We start from the raw sequence: 16,850 nt of genomic DNA, 5'->3' as shown, positions 1-16,850 counted from the left end.
AGATCATCATGACTCCCAGTTCGGTTGGTAGTTTTAGAACTGAGATTCAGTCGAACAGCCCACTTTGGTCATCTGTCCATACTAGTGTCCGTGTTCTCCAGTATTTTGTTCTGTGTTGGCAAGTTTGTGTGGTTTCCTTACAAAAAAACAGAAACAGCAGCACCAACTAATGGCCCATCATGAAAATGGCATCTTTTCTGCTGTTGCCGTGCAGGTGGTGGAAAGGCGAAATGTTTCTGAAAGTAATATGGATAAAACAACGCATTTCAACTTGAAGTGTATAAACAAGGTCTAACTAGTTCAGTCCAGTCGTTCAAAGCAAAAAACTTCACTTTGAGCAGACAACAGAACATCTTCAGTTCATTTCCTCTCTGAAAGCATTCTTTCCAAAATGAGTCAGCAGACTGAAAAAAAATAAATCAATCAAAGGACTTATCTGCTTGTTTTCTTCTTTTTTCAACTGAAGGAAACAGGATGTTGTTAATGAACCACACCATTTCTTTTGGGAGTATCCTTCTGTTCCGTTATTTAAGTTGTTTGAATGCTTTGTGAGACTATACTTTTAAACAACACTAGAGAGTATGAACCAAACATGAAGTCACAGCGATGCTTTCTACGCCTGAGAAATGAAGAGGATGGAGAACATATGATATAAATTCCACACATACAAGAAAATAACTTCTTAGATTGTAGCAAATAACTCGAAGGAGCCGTTCACATGTTTTCAAGTGAAAATGGAAAACTTTCATTTGGCGGTCTGTTGACATGACGTCGGAGTTTGGAGCCAAATCTCCGTGTTAACGGGGGAAAGGCAACTTTTCTGAACCGCTGCTATTCAGTCCCTCCAGAAAAATGTCATCATGCGATTGCATAATTCAATAAATCATAATCAACAAAACTCTGCAATCCATACCTTCTCCCCATAAATTATACTCTTGAAATATCTGTAGCTAGCATAATTTCATAATCCTTTCACTTTTATTACAAAAAAACTTACATAGATCTCTGCAGGATGTTGAAAAATGCTGTGTTCACTTCACACAGGAGCAGCCATTTTGCCCTTATTGCCTTGGGAACATTATGAAGTGACGTTACACAGCGTGAGCGTCATCGGAACGCTGAGAACCCTGAAGAAGGAACGCTGAACACAGAAATAATAATAAAGAAAACAGAACCACTTCCGGAATGAGCCAGTTCATCGATCTGTGGATGATGTGACATGAAGAAAGGTTCTGGGTCCAAAAAAAAGCATTTTCTCATCTCTAAGAAGTAAAAGAAGCATCCCTCAAGATTCCTTGGTAAAAGTTTTCTAAAAAGATTTCAATCAGACATTGATGTATTCATGTGAACATTCTCCTGACACTGTAACTCCTGTATTTTGGCTCTGTCCTCACTATAATCTGTTTTGGCAACATTTCTTTCATTTCATCTGTTGTAAATTATCAATCAGTTTCAATTTGTATTGGAAACAGGCTTTGTTTGGCCTCTGCTAGTGTAACACCAATTAACCTGCTACTCATTTTAGCTAAATTTCACATTCATAAAAGTTTTTTTTTTTTTTTTTTTTTTCAAAAAAGAAAACTCCTGTTTTATAACTGTTCTGGTGGAGATCATATATATGTTGAATTCTATTCTTTGGTCTAAAAATCAGAAGGCATTGAAATCTTTACACATCTGTGCCCAATATAACATTTTGTGATAGCAATCTCCCTGATCGACCCTGATGTTTGGTGCATGTAACTTTATAAATGTGTGTGTGAAGTGTGTGCGAAGGTGAAGTTGCCCCTCCTGCACGCCGACATGGAAACTCAGGCACACGGCTTGAACAGTTGAGGACAGACTGACCATATTTCTTCAGTTTTTACGATCACATCATGGTGCAGGTTGTGAAAGGAGTTTGAAAAAGGCCCAGCTGGAAAACTCAAAGTGTCAGCATTAGGCAGATGCAGAAGAGAGATTAAGTCATGTCAGGTTATGGCATGTCTCTTCGGGTCGGGTCGGTTCGGGTCGGGTCGGGTCGGGTCGGGTCCCTCCACTGCATTCCAGGTCATGTGTAGAAATGACATCATGTTATGTCCTGTAATTACTGTTATTTTAGATAAAGAGGATACAGAAGAAACTGATGTAAAAGAGTAATGATTCAGAAAAGATTCACTTTCATGCCTCAGGTAAGGTTTATGACAAGGAATTTTCAAAAAAGTGTGTGACCATCAAAATGGCCTCTGCCATGACACGACATTCCTGAGCGCTGCCATGTGACTCATGCATCCAAATATCCTGAAAATGTAAAGAAAGTGAGAAATAATGAGACAGGACTTTGAGCCTGCGGCAAAAACCAAACCACAATGACATGTTGGGAGTTTTCCTCCGGGAAGTCTGCCGCAGTGGTGAAGTGACAGCGAGCAGACCAACTGGGCTCGACCGGACAAAACACAACTGCGCATTTTCTGATTATCTATAAGTGCAGAGCTTCTGTATGAAGATGTTGCCTTAAAGTCAGTCTCAGTGGGAGTTCCAGGGGTCTTTTTTCTTTTAATTATTATGCAAAAATTAGTCAAAGGGTGAGCAAGAGGCAGGAGCCTGGACAAGTCTAAAAGTGAAACAAATTAGTAGCTTTTGAACATAAGTGCAGCTTTGTTGCACTTCGGCAGGAGATATAACTGGCTTTGGTTACATAGTGTTCACTGGAAACGTTCATTGGTGCTTTTCAGCCTTTTTCTATGGTATTTGTTGAGAGTCATCACAAATTCCCAAAATCCTCAGAGTTTTTGAAATTGAACAACACTTGGACTGATAGAGCCGTGCTCTGTTACAAAGTCAATGAAGAAGAAGAATGTTTATACTCCAGCTGTCTCAGGCTGAAAACATTACATCTCTGCTGTGCTGCCTTCTACATGTCCCTCAAACTAATAATTTCCAAATGTATTGTGCAACGCTGCTGCTCTCCTAATATGAAAAATGTCTTTGGCAAAGATTGAATTTCTATTTGACTGTTCCCACTTTTTCAAATATATGGCATCTGAAGCTGGCGGAGTGAAAAATCAGCTTTTTCATGTGTTCTTGTTGCACTCAGCCAGAGACTTGTGTTAATTTCATCCTCTTCATTTCCTCTGAAGTCACACGGTGTGGATGGTGGCGTCCGCAGAAGCGGGTCACCAGCAAGAGATGTACTCGTAAAAAGTCTTTGGGCTCTGGCTGAGCGGAGAGTCGAAGTGGAGTCCGGTCCTGCTGGATGCTGTTTTTAATAGCAGATGAGGAAACCTCTTGGATTGGAGATGTGAGGACGAGGAGCTCTCCGGCCAAGGTCACACAACTCATAAAGCAGCTGCACTCACAAACGGCTTTCATGTTCTGCTGGTTCTCATGAGTTGTTCCGGGGTTTCGTGTGCAGGACGTACAGATGTGCTGCACTTATTGAGCCTCAGGTGATTTCACAGGCTTATAAATCATGCATGAACAAGCTAAAGCTGCACATATAAATCTGTGTGTGCACAGATGGAAATATGGACTAATAAATATCTTCAGAAAGACACAGATATCATAAGAAATACACACATCAAGATACACACAACTCTGCACATGCATGCAGGAATATTTATCCGTACAAAATACTTAAAATGAAATTACCCCTCTCGTCAGATAAGGGTAAAGAGAAGTTGATTAAGAGTTAGAGACTTTGCTAACTTCATCAGGGAAGATTTGATTCCCACTCTCTATCTCGGTCTGTGTGTCTGCTTGGCTCTCAGGCAGTGCTCTTTTTCTCATCGCCTGCCTCTCTTCAGTCTCCCACATCCTCTTGGACTCTCCTTCTGGTCTCATGCTCATGACTCATCATCCCACATGGAAACATTTCTTCTGTGACTGTGAAGCAGCTTTCGCTGCTCTGAATCGATATTTCAACTTCCTCACCTGCAAGTTGGAGCAAAAAAAGATGTGTGAAGCAGAAATAAGTAAGAAAAACGTGAATTTCCTGTCCTTTACCAAATATTGTTCTTTTTCAACATCTGGTGTCCAAGACTAATGCTGTTATATCAGAGGGTTCAAGGTGATGTTATGTCTTGGCGAAGACTGCCCCCTACTGGGAGAGGCCCTTCTTCACGCAGTTACTGAAGACTGCAGCTGAATTACAACAATCACATCTAGTTTAGGAAGAGTGCTCTAGAGGGGCATATTGTGTACAATCCTGCTAGTAGTGGTAGTTTCGCCTTACTGATATACTGAATAACTTCAGTATTATAATAAAAACAGTCAGCAGGAGTCAGCATTAGCTACTTGGTAGTAATTGGAGCAATATATATGACCAAACCAAATTAAGATATGTAGACATAGTTGGGCCTATCACAGTCAAATTAGGCCCGTAGATGAAAATTCAACCCTCAATCAATTAGAAGAATTGAAGAGATTCTGATCTCGTTTTGGATGTCGACTATTTACCCATCGTGCTGTGTTTCACTACTCTGCATATGGGTCGTAGTACTGCCTCCATAACAACACACACTGAGCAAACAACAATAACAACACAGCGATGGGAAACATCAGGGGGGTCACCCAACCGCAGAGGTCAAAGCAGCAAGGACAAAAGATGCTGAAGCTTCAGAAAACAGGACACATAAGTCATACTGGAAAGAACAATACGTGTCAGTTTTCATTCCAGCTTGTTAAACAGCATTATGTTTTTTTCTCTCCTCTGCTTTACTCTTGCTACTCTGCAAACTGACGACATGCCTGTTCACTCCTTTCACTAAACTCGTTATTTGTTTCTTTCTGTGGAGAAAGGAGGAGGAGGAGAGGCTTGGCAACACTTCAGATCTCAGGCTTGAACGGAGCACAACAGCCTCTCTGCTTAAAAAGAGACTTTTTTCTCCTCTTTTTAGTAGTTCTCTTAAGACTGATCCTATCGTTGCTTGGCTCAGCAGCTTTTCAGAAAGTCTTATCCTTGCATACAGCTGCTGTATTTCATTCTTTCTCAAATACAGGAGAATTCATCTTCTTCAGCTGAGGGTAAGTTTCACCATGTATATTGGAGCGGTCATAGCTCAGCAGTTTAAAGTCATAATACTGGATAATGGTGACAGGTGTGGAAATCATACGCTTCTTCAGAGTTTTTATGTCTGAAAATCAGACAGTATGCCGTTGGACTTTAAATTTTACTTCAATAGGGAGATTATTGCAACAGTAATGAGATCTATGGGGTTCCATTATGGGGTTCCATTTGTGTAAAAAAAAAAAAAAACGTGATATGTGTCGATGATGTTGGTCTATGCTGTTGCTATGTGTATTTGGCTGATGTCTATGGGATTAATGTTTTTGCCAAGTGTTGTTGCTTTATGTTTATGTATATGTTGCGCATGTATTTGCTGCATATGTGTTTGATGCATATGTAGATGCTGCACATGTATTTTCTGCACATGTGAATATTGTAAATGTGTTTGTTGCATATGTTGCGCTCATATGTGTTGTGGTCATTACTCACATATGCTCTTGCCCTCTGGTGGTGGCTTTTGAAGTTGTCTGCACAAGTGTTTGTCTTCTGTGATTGGCTCATGTCGTTGCTCTCTGCTGTTGGTCTATGTCGTTGGTCCATGTCGTTGGTCTGCCTGATCGCTGCTCTCGTCATCAATTGCTGTTAAAATGAACCATGCGTGGTCCAATTTTTAATTCGACATTACGAAAAATATTGGTCTTTCAATAAAAGAAGGTTTAAAAGTTTTCTGTTTTAAAATCGTTTTTGCTTCAGGCATTAATCAGGGCACCTAAGAGGTCCTAACAAAAACGGTATTATTGCTGATGATCATACATGTATATAGAAACACTAGATGGTTCAACCCAATGGGGACTAACGTCGTCACATGGCGGCCATCTTGGTACAGGGCCGCTCACTCACTCATCACATTAATGTCAATTGAGCGTCAACTTTGAAATAGCTATAGATTGCTCAATTTTCAATCGATTTTCAAACGACTTGGTTTGTTATAAACGTCAGACATGTAGGCATTTAACTGCATGCAAAAAGAAAAGTTGTGATATTAAAATTTAGTCTGCATCATAGCAACATAACGTTAGTAATGAATCAAACTGTCTGTAAATCCATGAAGAATTCAGTGAGTTGAGTATTTTAATTAGTGTAAATCACTCACCTTCCCTTAGATTACACAGAGCGCCCCAGAGCGGTCCACTGTCCTAAGATGGCCGCCAGTGAACGACGTTGCTGACTCCGCCTTAAGGCATCTAGTTTTTATATGATATCTATGCTGATGATGAGCCTATTTATTGTGCGATTAATGACGAGATTAATGATGAGAGCAGCGATCAGTCAGACCAACGACATAGATAGACCAACGACAAGGACCAACAGAAGACAAACACATGTGCAGACAACTTCACAAGCCACCAGCAGAGGGCAAAATCAGTGAGTAAAGACCACAACACACAGAGCGCAACATATGCAACAAACACATCTACAATATACACATATGCAGAAAATACATGTGCAACATCTACATATGCATCAAACACATATGCAACATATACATATACATAAAGCAACAACACAAGACATCAGCCAAGTACACATAGCAACAACATAGACCAACAACATTGACACATATCACATGTACTTTTTTTTTTTGACACAAATGGAACCCCATAATAGAGATCAGCCACGATTCAGTGGAAGTGAAAGTGTGCACGGGGAGAGAAGGCCTGTGTGTTCTCTGTTCCCAGGCTGTAAAAAAAAAATCCTAGTCTTCTGTTTGACATTCTAGTGTGGAAATACAGCAGAAATTCTCTGTCTGTGGCTCATGGGATTTGTTTCTGCTGTTACAGCTCTCCTCTGTGAGACATCTGAGGATGAAGAGGCCTCCAATCTTACTGCTATGTGCCCTCATAGGAGTCCTGCTCGTGGAACTCTCTCCTGAACTTTATGCCCAGGAAGGTAAGTTGGCCCAAACTTAGGAAGGTCTGAATTTGAACCAACTCCCTGTTCTTTCTATTTGGAGTTCCCACCTTCTCCCTCTTTGGCCGATCTAAATGAAGTCCAAGTGCTATTTTATTTGTAATGAATCTGTGTTTTCCATGTGACAAACTGGGTAATGGTTCAGGCATTTACAGAGGACAGGAAATCATTCATTGACCGGTCAGTTTGGAAGACAAATCGACTGGGGATGCACCAGTCTGCTAAAAAATTAAATGGTTTAATATCCGGCCTTATATATGCCAGATATGAACGTCCCAACCAATAGGAAACATACAGTAGTGGCAAGACAATCATTATTCCACCAACCTGTCAGTGATGTTTTGGAAAGGACAACACTTACTCTATACATTTTAAAAATGAATCATTTTCTTTCCAGTTATTGCAGGTGGAAAGCGAGACATTGTTTTCCTAGTTGACAGTACAATTGGATCAGTGTCCATGGTGTCTTTGCGGGATTTCATCAAGCGATTTGTTGAGCCATGGGTCATCGGTCCAAATGCAGTTCAAGTGGGCGTCGCGCTGTTCAACTCGTCCCCAAGCCTCCTCATGGACCTCAACACCCATGAAACCAAGGAGCAATTGATTGCTGCTTTGGGTGAAATGAAACCAACACCAGGACAGACGGTGAACATTGGAGCGGCCTTGGATTTTGTGCGGTTGAACATGTTGATAGCTGAGAAAGGGAGTCGTTTTCAGCAGGGAGTACCCCAGCTTCTACTGCTTGTGACCAGCAAAAACTCCAGTGATGCGGTGGAACAACCTGCCAGCGCCCTCAAGCACATGGGTGTTTTGACTCTGGTTGCAGGCTCCAGGGCTGCTGATGAGCAGCAGCTGAAGCAGATTGCTTTGGCGGACCAACTTGTGTTCATGACTCCTAACTTCCGAGGACTGTTTCGAAACCCGAGGGAAATTGTTGACGCTCTGTCTACTCTGACTGGGGTGACAGCAACTGAAGCGCCCACCGAGTCAGGTAATAACAACACTTAGCTATACAAGTGAAGTATTGAATGCAGTATTCAGGCGGAGCACGCTGGTTATTTGGACCATTATTTTAAACTTGTATAAGATTGATAAAACTGACAAACAGCCTGATGTTCCACTGAGACAGAATAATCAATCACGTTGCTAAAGTAAACAGAGTGCTACAACAAATAGAATAGACTAATAATTGGCCATTATTTATCTAAAATAAATACTCTAGTTACTGTGTTGCCTAATGCGTATTTTTTGGAAATGAAATTAAAACAAATGATTGTCATGTATGCCAAAATTTGGCTGGCAATGTACTATATCTTCAGTGATGTACAAATAACGCATGTTCCCCAATCAAGAAAAACAAAGAAAATCAATCTGACCAGTCAGCCACACTTGGCCTAACATGTGTTGGACTGAAACACAACATGTTCTCGTCTGTAGAAGTTTTAGAGGGAGTGACAGATTGGCTGGTCATGATTGGCTGACATAATGTCAAGAGATGAAGTCAACACTGGTCAACTGAAATCTGCAACTCTCTGCAGCCGTCTGCTGTCGGAAGCTCACGTTTCAAAACGCATGCCTTCAAAGCAGTAAAAAAAACATATATCATGAGTTCATCCGAGTGCTGTCTGGTAACCTATGCCTGCGTCCGATCCACCCAGGACGATCTGTTTTCAGATCAGTACAGGGTGCCCCTACCCCCCCAAGCTACGTAACTGAGAAACCATTAGAAACATTTCAGTGCAATTTGCTGAGGTCATTCTTCATGGTATTGTTTTGAAACTAATAATTTTTTCATTGTGTTTCTTCTCAGTGGAGGCGATCAGTCCGAAAAACAAAACAATGCCGCCCCGAGACGTAGTCTTCCTTCTGGATGGCTCAGATCACATTGGCAGCAGTAACTTCCCATCTGTGAGAGATTTCATAATCAACGTGGTCAGTCAGCTGGAGGTGCAGCCTGAAGGGGTCCAGATTGGTCTTGTGCAATTTGCTTCACATCCAAAGGTAGAATTTTACCTGAACAGCTATGACAACAAGCAAGATATCGTGAACAGAACCTCTGAGCTCAGTCTGAGTGGAGGTTCGGTTCTGAACATAGGCGCTGCCTTGGATTATACGCTGGTTCATATGTTCCAGCAATCATCTGGGTCACGAAGGAGCCAAGGGGTCCAACAGATGCTGATTCTGATCACAGGTGGTCCATCCCATGATCGGGTCAAGTCAGTGGCTGATAAAATGGCTCTAGCTGGTGTTTTGGTTTTAACTGTCAGCTCTGGACAAGCAGATGAGAACCAGCTGAGAACCGTTGCCTTCGTCCCACGACTGGCTTTCCATAAAACCCATTTTAATGAACTACCAGCTGTGGCACAACTCGTAATACCATTTTTAAGAAATTTTTAACACCCAAGAACCAGAGCAAATCAGTTACCGTACTTTCGCCACTATAAGGCGCACATAAAAGCCTGTAATTTTCTCAAAACCCAACAGAGCGCCTTATAATTCGATGCGCCTTTTTTGTGGGTATTACGGTAATCACCCTGATCACATGAGCAAACAACCCCTGCTTACTAAGCTGCTAAGCTAGCTAGTTCATGCAGAACGCCAAACATGAAGCTTCAGGCACGTTCTCCACCTCCAACCTGTCAGTCACCATAATCACACAATTGTCCTCCACTCTCCTAACCGCGGAGCACGACGTGGGAAGCGGCTGGACGCCGGGCGGCAGCCTGCACGCTGCGATTCCGAGAACGGCCGGCCCCCGCCCGGCAGCCCACCTGCCGGGACGCCGGGAGCGACTGGCCGGCTGCGGCTGAGCTGTCGGTGGGGCACTTCACTCAGGAGACGGCAGCTGGCTGAACCCCGGTGACCAAGTGAGTTCGACCAGTCGTGGCCGCGCTCTGAGCTGCATATCCGTGAAGAGGAGCGATCCTCAGTCAAACTCGCTCTGATATGTCGCTTCACTCACACTTCAACTGAGAATGTAACCACCTAGACTGCCGATATGTATTTCGCTCATATTCTGTACATCCTATGCGCCTTAAAATGTGGTGCGCCCCATATATGATTTTTTTTTAAATAAAAGCCATTCATTGACTGTTCGCCTATTAATCCAGTGAGCCTTATAGTGCCGAAAATACGGTAGTTTTTTGGGTTTGTTTTCCTCCAATTACTTTAATGATACATAATACATTTTTAAAGAACTAATACCACATTGTTTAATCATTTATCATTTGTTTATAATGTACTAACCAACTGTTGCACAGACATGAAGCTCATCTAAACCAAGGGGAATGGGAATCACTTGATTCTTGTATGTATCTAGTTTTGAAGATGTAATCCATATAGATAAAACATCCGCAAAAGAATCAATTAAAGAACTCACGATGTAAAGCCTTCCCACAAACCCAGTCTGAAGAAAACTTTGGACAAATGAATAAAACTAGAAAACACAAAAGAGTTTTGTTACATTTCTTGATGTTCAAAAGTGGAAAATTGATAAACTATTAATACGAATATGAACGGTTTGGATAATTTAACATTATGCAGATGACAAACTGTTCAAGTAAAGCGGGGATGTGGCTCAAGATCCTGTGATGGGCTTGATGCAAGAAGTAAGACTGCTCAAAACAAAAAAGCTGAAACACCCCTGCACACCTATTTAAACATTTATAGAGTTCATTTCACTCTACAGCAGATTGCTGTTATAATCCAGCATTCATCCAACAAACCACACCTGTATATGTTTAGATGTAATGTCCACCGTTATGACTGAGATTGAGTTGTTAAGCACAATACATACACAGACGAATAAGTCTTTTCTAAGCAATAACATTCAGTGCAAATTGGTTTAATCAGACATTTCTCAACATCACATTCCATACATGTTGGTGATTTGGCATGTATGGCATCGTATCAAAGCAAATCTATTCAGGCTGTTGAAGTTGCAAAACCCTGAAATCATCACAGAAGATCACACAACACAATCTTTTTGCAATGATAGATAGTGGCGATGTGGAACAATTCATACCTTAAAACAGTATTCCACAACTTCTAGAAACAATCACTGAAAAATATGACGGCAGATAATTTTCCAGCAGACGTCCATACAATGCAAATAAACTCGAAGCCCAGAGTTTATTTGCTGTCATGCTTTATTTTGTTGTGAGAAAACACCAATACTGGTCATAGTTCAAATCCTTTGGGGAATATTAGGGTATACTGGACAGGTCACCAGTTTATCATAGAAGAAAATATGGAAACACACACAGTCATTCAGATGATCAGAGGCTGGTTGGTCTAACTAAGTGGTCAGGAGCTCAACAATCTAAACTCTCTGGGTGTTTTCGATGCTCGTGGATCTGGGTTTCTATGTTGATGGACCATCAGGCTCAGGGTTGACTTGTCGACGATATACACGACTTTCAGGTCATTTATGAAGGACCATGACCCTTGTGGGATTATGAATTTGTTTGGTGCAGAAGCAAGAATGACTTTGTAAATAGGGGAGACATTGTGGCAGTTTGGAAATATAATAAAAAGTATTGAATGAAGGTTATCCTTGAATGTTGCACAAATGTGACACCTTAGATCACATTGAGTTTAACCTTTCAAGACCCATTCTTACGTATTTCATCATGGAGTCCATGTAAGCACAGACAACCAGAAACCAGCCCCCAGCTGCAATCAACATTGGAAACATACAAATGTCCTATATTTAGGGGTGTAGAATATGACACTTACGATGTCTACTGTGGAATTTATGCTGTGAACAAGGCTGTAGACATGAATAATTACCTCTGTAATCATTTACAGACACTCTGAGTGGACGAGAGCGAACATTTCAGGGTGAGTTTTGAAGGCTTGGAGGATGTCTGAAGGGGGAAAAAAAACCTTCCAGATGTTTTTACTCTGAAGCTGTTAGTAATGTTATCCATCTTTTAATGAACTCTCCTTGTTTCATCACCTTTTCATTTCACATTTATTTTTTCACTTTTTTCTAAAAGCGCAGAACGACTTGACATAAAAACGAAGTGTTACAAATCCAATATGGTGTGAGGGAGGAAAAAAAGCTGTTCTGTGATGCATGCTGGGACAACTCAGTTCAGTTCAGTGTGTTCGAAGGTTCACAGGCAGGAGATTCTGTGAAAGTTTAATTCACATTATTGTTTTGCTGCATCAGTGCAGGTCAACAGCAATGCTTTATGGTTTGTGCATGAATCCGACCAGATTATTGTGCATTCTACTACAGATATGAGTGCAATGTTGATATGCTCGCATGCTTCTGGTCATGTAATCCAATATCTTCGTGTGTCCAGTCATGATGAATAAATAAAGACAATCATTGCAGTGTTGTTTCAGTTTTTCTGTTAGGAATCAATCATTCAATCAATCAATCAATCAATCAAATTTTATTTCTAAAGCGCTTTCCAACCGCCAAAAGGAGCACAAGGCGCTTAAAGCTCGTGTCCGGAGTTTTGAAAGAGAGAGGTTTTTTCAATCCAATGTCTGGAGGTTCTGCCCTCCCTCTGCTTTCATGAGCGACCAAGCCACGCCCCTTTAATTGTGCACGCTATTATCTGTCGGGTGAAAATGAGAGCCTCTGAGTCCTACAGCATCCTCCATGTTTAGCTGTTTACAGTGGATGTTCAGCAGACAGTGGATACATCCGAGGTAAGCGCGGCGGCTGCTGCGTAGCTAACTCACCTCTGCCTGGGCGAGCGGCCATGCTCTCTGGCTGCGTGACAGCACGACAAGGCCGGCGCTTTTTCGGATAACATGGGGGTCTATGAGACGAAGGCGGGGCTCATCAATACATTTTTATATTTCTTTATGCTAATATTATATTATTGTATCAAACCAGACTGACACATTTAAACAAACGTTTAAACAAACAAATTTAAGCTCTGTTAAAAAATGATACATACATTGGAAACGAACGGAAACTCCGGACACGAGCTTTAACAGAGTAAAATAAAATAAATAAGTAAAAACACTTTAAGAAACACAGTACTAGAAGGGGCTACACATCAAACGCTAAATGGAAAAAGTGCGTTTTCAGATGACATTTAAAAACATTAAGTTCAGTGACAGACTGTAAATGCAGAGGAAGAGAGCAAGAACAGCAAAAGAGCGGTCACCAAACTTTCTACATCTTGCGCTGGGGACAACCAAGGAGGTGTGGCTCGACGAGCGTAGTGTCCTGGCAGGTTGATAAATTTCCAACAGCTCTGAGATGGGGGGGGGGGGGGGGGGCATGCCCATTTATAGCCATAAACACAAACACCACAATCTTATATTGGACTCGAAACCGCACCGGAAGCCAGTGAAGAGCTTAAAGGACCGGAGTAATGTGTGAGTATTTTGAGGAGCTGGAGATGAGACGAACTGTTGCGTTCTGAACCAACTGATATTTATGGAGGAGTGAGTGATGAAGTCCAGCGTAAAGGGTGTTACAATAGTCAAGCCTTGAGCTGATGAAAGCACGAGCAGCAGGAAACGAAACATGAAGAGGCTTTCCGTGTCCTGCTGTTTGACGTTCATGTGTGACTTCATGTGATTTAAAGGTCCTGCTTCACAAGTCATTAAATGTTCATGTCTTCTTAACGTCACTCTAGAGAACGATTATTCAAATTCAGTCCATTTAACTGAAACACATACAGGCCGTTAGTGGTGACACCGGCAATATTTACAACTCTGCTGCTGTTTCGTCTCAGCGGGAGGAAATTTACACTTTGAAAAGATTTTGCGTATTTCTGCTGGATGTGTGTGTATACATATATATATATATATATATATATATATATATATATATATATATATATATATATATATATATATATATATATACATATATCCAGCGTGTGTGTATGTGCTTTCTTTTCAAAACCAACATGGCCAGACCAACATGCCAACCACAACTACAGCTTTTTTGCATTCCTGTCGTTTCCGTGTAAACAAACATCATTTTCAAAATGTTTCAGCGTAAACGTGAACCTTTTCTGCAATGAAAACAAAACAAACTGCAAAATGCATTTTCACGTGAAACTTGGTGTAAACGCTGAGGTCTGCACACTCAGCCACTGCAGTGCAGCCTCATCCATGTGTCTCACATTCATCCTCTCCAAAAGTATTGAGTAACGCTGCAGCCATCTTAACTTATAAAATGTTTCTGGCAGTGAGGGAACTTCCATTTAGCTGTGTCGTCTTTGTCAAAAAACAAGTTGATATTTGAAGCCGGCTAAAATAAAATGAGCCTTTGTGTAATTCTCAGCCAGAGGTTTGTGTTCCTTCTCTTGCCTTCATTTCCTCTGTGTGGACGGTTTGGAGGCATGAATGAAGGGCACTCGGAGGACTCATAAAGAGACTCTTTGAGTTGTGGCTCAGAGGAAGTCAGATATCTCAGCTTTTTAATAGAAGATTAGGAAATTTTCTGGATAGAAGAAGGACGAGTGAAGAACTCCACGGTTGAGGTCACACGGACGATGAAACAGCTGCACTGACAATCTGCTTCAAATTCTGTGGTCGTGAGAAGTCCTTTTTCACGTTGTGCTGGTTCACATGAGTTCTTTCAGGGAATAAAAGAAGAGATGCTGCAGTTATTGCTCTAGATGTGAGTTCACTCTTTAATACAATCAGATGACTTTATAAGAACGGTTACTCAAGTGTTTGGGGTTTGGACAAAACCATAAGGAGACCACACTCCTGAAACTGCCAGCAGCCGTCCAGCCAGTTGAATGAGTTCTATTGTTGCAGATCTCTGTTGCTGCTCTGAACACCAGCATCCGACTGTGACAGGTCAAAACTGGGACAAATGATCTAATCACCTGGACTATCTTCTCACAGGAAATCCACAAACCTGTGGTCTATCTCGTCTGTACATCTGGACAGTCAAGTTCCTGCTTGAGAGTGACACCACGTCATCTCTGACGGGGACAGGTTGTTCTGCAGGTGGGAGATTGACCGTCTGGTGACCCAGAAGAAAACCTGGAGCTGCTGGCTTTAGGGAGAGTCCAGCCTTGTGTGGCTATATGGTGGACCCTGCTAAGGCCCAGCAGAGGATGGACTACCGGACACAGCGATAGAACAAACAGTGAGGAAATTAGAGTCCTGAACTGACTCAAACAAGCCCAATCGATGAGACTAAGGTCACTCCCGAGTTACATTCTTAACCTGTAATGTAATTTAACTGCATGGTGAAGAGGTCAGCGGTATCTTTAATTAAGCAGTGTTTGTAGGAGTAGCTCCTTAACCTCAAACGACTCTGCTTTTCGCTTCCTTTTCATTTCCCGCCTGTATCCTCTGTCTGTTTGTCCACTCGCCTCTCAGGCAGAAACGCCTCTGCTATGTTTTCCTCTCTCCTACTCCCAGCATCTCTCACTTCTGGCTTCTGCCAGCCAATCACAACGTCTTTCTGCAGCTCCTCCTCCTCCTCCTCGACTTTTCTCATCACCCTCGGTCTCCCACATCCTCTGGGAGTCTCCTCCTGGTCTCATGCTCATGAATCATCATCCCACATGGAAACATTTCTTGTGTGAATGTGAAGCAGCTTTCGCTGCTGCTAACGGACATTTAAACTTCACCTCCTGCGACTTGGAGCAAAAAGAAGTTGTGTAAAGCAGAAAGAAAAAAAAAAACATCTAAAAATGTGCATGTTAATTTTAGCATCTGGTACCAGTGTGTTGCAGAGCTCACACACAGTGTTGGTGAAAGCTGAAGGGTGCCCCCTGCTGCCCGATCCCCGTCAACATGTAGCGCCTGAGAAGGAGCTGCTGCTGCTGTGAAAATAGATGTATCTTTCATAATGAGGCTGCAGAGCAGGCTGTGAATACAACAGGTCCAAAACTGGGCAGGTGTGTTGCAGAACTTTAAAAGAAAGCAGTAGAATTACTTTCCATCGAAGAACTGAACCGTGGCAGGATTCCTTCAAAAATCCGACGGGATGAATTTACACTAAAACAAGCTTCACTGTTTGTTTTTTCTTTTTCCATCTTTTGTCTGTTTTTTTTTAATTTTTCTCTTTTTTGATATTTTTATCCCAATTTTTTCCTTATTTTTTTTAGTTTCCTCTTTTTTTCCCCTTCACTTTTTCAACAAGGTTCCCATTGACTCAGCAATCACTTGTTTGAGCAGAAGTAATCCTGAAGCAATCCTGAATTCTGCACTGACTTTTCACATCAGCTAGGCACGCAAAGACTTCATTTCATTTCAGTTCTCATGTAACCCCTCATTTGCTTACAACAATCTCAATGTAGAACTTTTACATTTATTTACAAAAAAAAATTCACAAACTGACGAAAAACATGCATGAATTGTATCATATAAGAACTATTGCATGGCCCTGAAATTTGTGATTTTATCATTTGTGTTGTCTTTACTTTGTTTTATCTGCATGAGCATGTGCGTCTTGCAGGAAATGCCAAACATTACAAGCTAATTTCTTCCTAAACCTAATTGCTTTACTAATAATCACACTGTTTCTTCCAAAATGCTTCAGTTTGATTGAACTGAGTGGGAGGAAAAAGTGATTTAAACAGGAACTGTACAAACACACTGACTCAGCCACTGTAAACAAATAAAACGTGTTGTTCAGTCTCGTGCTTGAATTTTCCAGTTTCCACATTAAGTGCTGGATAAAATCTCCTCTGTCCGGTGAAGTGAGTCCAAAGTGATCTTCATCTTTTCTTTTCATTTTTTAACAAGATTTTTTTAGCAAGATGGCATTTTAAAGCTTCAGCGTTTTATAACAGAATTGTCGTGAGTGGTAAGAAACCAGGAGTTTTACTCTGAATTTGGAGCCGTCCATCAATATATTCATTCATATAACAGCCATAAAAACAGAAGGATAAAAGAGGAGAATCCCTCACTTCATCACTTTGGTTCCAGAGATCATGGAAACACA

At 41.4% G+C, this 16,850-nt stretch overlaps 1 protein-coding gene across 1 annotated transcript; it reads left to right on the top strand.

Moving 5' to 3' along the window:
* The first annotated feature begins 4,827 nt into the window (after nucleotides 1-4,827).
* LOC115403252 (collagen alpha-3(VI) chain-like) lies at nucleotides 4,828-9,780 on the top strand. Its single transcript, XM_030112110.1, has 4 exons — nucleotides 4,828-5,001; nucleotides 6,826-6,934; nucleotides 7,353-7,946; nucleotides 8,766-9,780. Exons 2-4 carry the CDS (start codon nucleotides 6,850-6,852, stop codon nucleotides 9,350-9,352), a joined length of 1,266 nt encoding a protein of 421 aa, XP_029967970.1. The 5' UTR covers nucleotides 4,828-5,001; nucleotides 6,826-6,849; the 3' UTR covers nucleotides 9,353-9,780.
* Nucleotides 9,781-16,850: the final 7,070 nt, after the last annotated feature.

This window comes from Salarias fasciatus, chromosome 16, assembly GCF_902148845.1.
Source record: "Salarias fasciatus chromosome 16, fSalaFa1.1, whole genome shotgun sequence".
In the NCBI taxonomy this organism is placed as follows: domain Eukaryota; kingdom Metazoa; phylum Chordata; class Actinopteri; order Blenniiformes; family Blenniidae; genus Salarias; species Salarias fasciatus.
Note: the sequence above shows the minus strand (reverse complement) of the source record. Positions and strands in the feature narration are given on the sequence as shown.

Bases quoted from the DNA above. Each gene is read 5' to 3' on its own strand.
- LOC115403252 (XM_030112110.1), top strand. From the start codon at position 6,850: ATGAAGAGGCCTCCAATCTTACTGCTATGTGCCCTCATAGGAGTCCTG. The intron at 6,935-7,352 runs GTAAGTTGGCCC...TTTTCTTTCCAG, and splicing joins TGAACTTTATGCCCAGGAAG to TTATTGCAGGTGGAAAGCGA. The intron at 7,947-8,765 runs GTAATAACAACA...GTTTCTTCTCAG, and splicing joins TGAAGCGCCCACCGAGTCAG to TGGAGGCGATCAGTCCGAAA.